General features: G+C 39.1%; 1 protein-coding gene across 1 annotated transcript in view; it reads left to right on the plus strand.

Moving 5' to 3' along the window:
* COL3A1 (collagen type III alpha 1 chain) overlaps nt 1-3,618 on the plus strand; it is a 67,261-nt gene that overhangs the window by 38,420 nt on the left and 25,223 nt on the right. Inside the window, 8 exon segments of the mRNA XM_010713346.3 lie at nt 42-95; nt 1,068-1,121; nt 1,226-1,279; nt 1,895-1,948; nt 2,253-2,360; nt 2,536-2,589; nt 3,089-3,125; nt 3,128-3,141. Of these exon segments, the coding sequence (XP_010711648.1) occupies nt 42-95; nt 1,068-1,121; nt 1,226-1,279; nt 1,895-1,948; nt 2,253-2,360; nt 2,536-2,589; nt 3,089-3,125; nt 3,128-3,141 (429 nt within the window).

Consider the following 3,618-nt stretch of genomic DNA (forward strand, 5'->3'; position numbering starts at 1 on the left):
TTACTTTTGCTTTTTCGCTTACACTACTTACTTCTTTCTAGGGAGAACCTGGTGGCAAAGGTGCTGATGGCCTTCCTGGCGCCAGAGGAGAGCGAGTGAGTGTTTAAGCTTCAGTTTCTGAATTAACTTCATATTGTCTACGCATTAAATGCGAGGAGAGTTACTGTAAATAAATACTATTTAGGAGAGAGACAGTAGTAATCCCGTTGCAGTACATTATGGCTGTGCAAATCTGGTTTTGTAAACTAAATTAGTCTTACTGCTGTTCTTTGTGATCACGACCATTTCAGCAGGATTCAGAAGAATTTTAGCAAGTACAGGATTATACTTAATGGAGACCATGCTTTGGAGGAAGACTACCGATACAAAAGTAGTAAAAACGTGTATTTTCTGAATTGAGCCAACTGAAGAAGAATATTCCAGCTATAACGGAGTATAATAAAATGTTGCGATAGCTAGGGCTGTCATGCAGAATACTTGCACGGTTTACTGTATATTTATTTATCTATCCACGGCATATTCAAATTGGAATTATATACATATATCCAACAAGTATACACAAGCAGTATGTACATAAAAATAAAGAGAGGAAGCAAATATGTTAATGCTGATTGTATGATTGAAGGAAGTAGAAAAATGGATTTAAAAATGTAAGATATGCATAAAATTATCATGAAAAAAATAACGAAGGAGTTGGGTGACAGACATCAGAGAAAATCTGAAGAAACAGGGGCCTATTATCTATATTAAATTTAAGGCAATCGGTGACTTCGATTTTACCACTAAAAGAGGAGTACCGACTTAAGGTGACTTTTTTGTTTTAGGTTTACATGGGGGGAGGGGGAAATGACAATTTTCACTGCTAGAAAAGGTGCGATCTCTTTATGTCAGTCCAAAATGTTTTGTGCAGTAGCACACCGGTATTACAGAGTTGCTTTCATTTAAATGTAGTTAGCCACATGTTTACACTGAAATATAAATGATATTGATCAAAAAGATAACTGTCCTTAATTTTTATACAAAATATAATGTTTTTTCTTAGGTTAATGTTGTTGTTATTATTTTAGGGTAACGTAGGACCTATCGGTCCTCCTGGTCCTGCTGGTCCACCTGGAGATAAGGTAAAGCGTCCTTCGTGACGCCGTGCGACACTGGGAGCAGCATCGTTGCTGGCCAGCTCCCGGAAAGAGGAGTAAGTCCTGGTAACCATTCGCATTGCTTACAGGGAGAGACTGGTCCAGCTGGTGCCCCTGGTCCTGTGGGTTCCCGTGGCGGTCCGGTAAGCGACAGCACTCCTTTTCCAGTGTAATTTTACCACGGCTTAGCTGGACAGCAGTGTTGCAAACTGTCTCTATCAAGAACAAAAGCAGTTTGATAGCATAACAAACAGAGCACGTTCAGCTCTTGTTGGACTCTTGGGGTTTACATCTGCTAAGGATGCGATAGAAATCCATCGCTTTTAGCAGCATAAAGGGATTACAGGGCTGCAGTGACAGATAAGAGAGAAGAGTCTGAACCAACTATCGGTAGATAAAGCAGAGGAACATCTTTGTTTCGTTTCCATCTTGTCATACAGTTAAATAAACGTACTAAGATTTAATTGCTTATTTTTGATAAAGCAGCACATGAATTATATCTAGGGACTACCATGAATTGTGGTCAGGGTTTATATAGGTGTGCCTGCAACCATTTTTCACACTTAAATTTCAGATAATTCCTGAGGAGTTGTTATTAGAGCCCAGCATCAGCTGTTAGCTTTAATTGTTCGCATTTTCTCCTCTCCCAAAACTGCTAAAACCAAGAATCTCCAGTTGTAGTCAGGAGTACTATCTAACTTAGTATATGAAGTATATTTTTCAAACAACTCCCATTGCTGACTTGCTGCTTTCCACAGGGAGAGCGAGGAGAACAAGGTCTTCCTGGGCCTGCTGGCTTCCCTGGAGCTCCAGTAAGTATGAATTTTAAAAAGCGTTAGAATATGGTTTTTGATTTCTCATTTTCTCACATCCATCAGACTTGCTATAACTACTTAAATGTATACTTTGATTACAAACGCACTGATTTCCTTGCTACTTACTCTGTACTCAGTCAAACATAAGGCAACATCTATTTTTTCCTTTTATCCTTCCGTTTCCATGCTAGTTGACAGATAAAACTTCTCCCTTCAGAAGAGAGTCTGCATAAGTTCTTTCATCACGGTGTTATTTTCTGTCTTTTTATTATTCATTAATTTAGTTACAACTTTTTTACAGGGCCAGAATGGTGAACCTGGTGGGAAAGGAGAGCGAGGCCCACCTGGTCTGAGGGGGGAGGCTGGGCCCCCCGGAGCTGCAGGTCCGCAGGGTGGTCCCGGTGCACCAGTAAGTCTGTGCTGCTCTTATAGCTCCAAATGAAGAGGCTTCTTCAGCCTTCCCTCCACCTTAGAGTGGCTGGGTCCAAGCACAAGCACTTGAACTGCTTGCTGCTTAATGATGGTATGTACAATGTTTATCTAGTTTGCAAACTATTTCAAAATACCTGTTTCTGTCCACATAGGGTCCACCTGGTCCCCAAGGAGTCAAAGGAGAACGTGGATCTCCCGGAGGCCCTGTAAGTAGCTCTTGGATACAAACAGAACCATTTCTCACTGACTACTATAACAGACGGGATGTAGATTAATCACAAGGTCTAATGAAGTCCAAGGTGTTTGGAAATGTTGGATTTCATGATAGTAATAAAAAGGAGGAGTCAAAATAATTGCTGGGGCAAAACCCAAAGCTATAAAATCTCAACAGATAATAGATTTATTTGCGGTCTCTACCGACTTTCTCAGAGACTATTGGTCTTCCTTTGATAACATAGAAGACGTTTCCTTGGTGAAAGACGGTGGGGGAGAAGTGGGGGGGAGGGATGGGAAATTAGAATTTGAAAAATAACTAAGTATGTTTAAAAGAAAAAAACCAACAACTTGATATTCAGTTGCAGGACCTTTCGTTTGTTTTGCATAAAATCTGAATTAAAAGAATTCAAAGGCAGCTTTTCAACCGAAATGAGTTGGTTCACTTTTTTCTAATCTTTAGAAACTGATGAAAGTATTGGTTTCTTATAGGGTGCTGCTGGTTTTCCTGGTGCTCGTGGTCTACCTGGTCCCCTGGTAACAATGTAAGTTGTTCTGTCCCTCTTGTCTTTTATTCTTACCTTGCAGATAACTTCATAAATTTCCTATTATATTGTATTAATCAAAATGTACCTTGATGTGAATTGTAAGCAGTGTTATATTGAATATGTTCTATCTTAACTGGAATATTAATTCTATCACTTGGAATTGGCACACATTTTTCTATTACAATTTGCTTTCCAAAGCCCATTGAAATTTGTGAAATTCTTCAGGTTTTCGTTTGCTTTTCTTGCTTTGTCATGGTTTTTTTAAAAAAAAAGCATACTTCAGGATTTTGACTTGATTTTTTCCTTTTCAAGGAAGGTAAGTCCCTGAGAATTTTTTTTTTTAGTTTTCTATCAAGTGGAACAACATTTAGACTAAATTTGCATGAGACAGAGGAATACAGAAAGATTATTGTACCGAAGCTCCTTCCACTATTTGGGCCCACGTGGAGATTAATCTACCTGTCTGCAGTATAT

Source organism: Meleagris gallopavo, chromosome 7 (genome assembly GCF_000146605.3).
Source record: "Meleagris gallopavo isolate NT-WF06-2002-E0010 breed Aviagen turkey brand Nicholas breeding stock chromosome 7, Turkey_5.1, whole genome shotgun sequence".
NCBI lineage: Eukaryota > Metazoa > Chordata > Aves > Galliformes > Phasianidae > Meleagris > Meleagris gallopavo.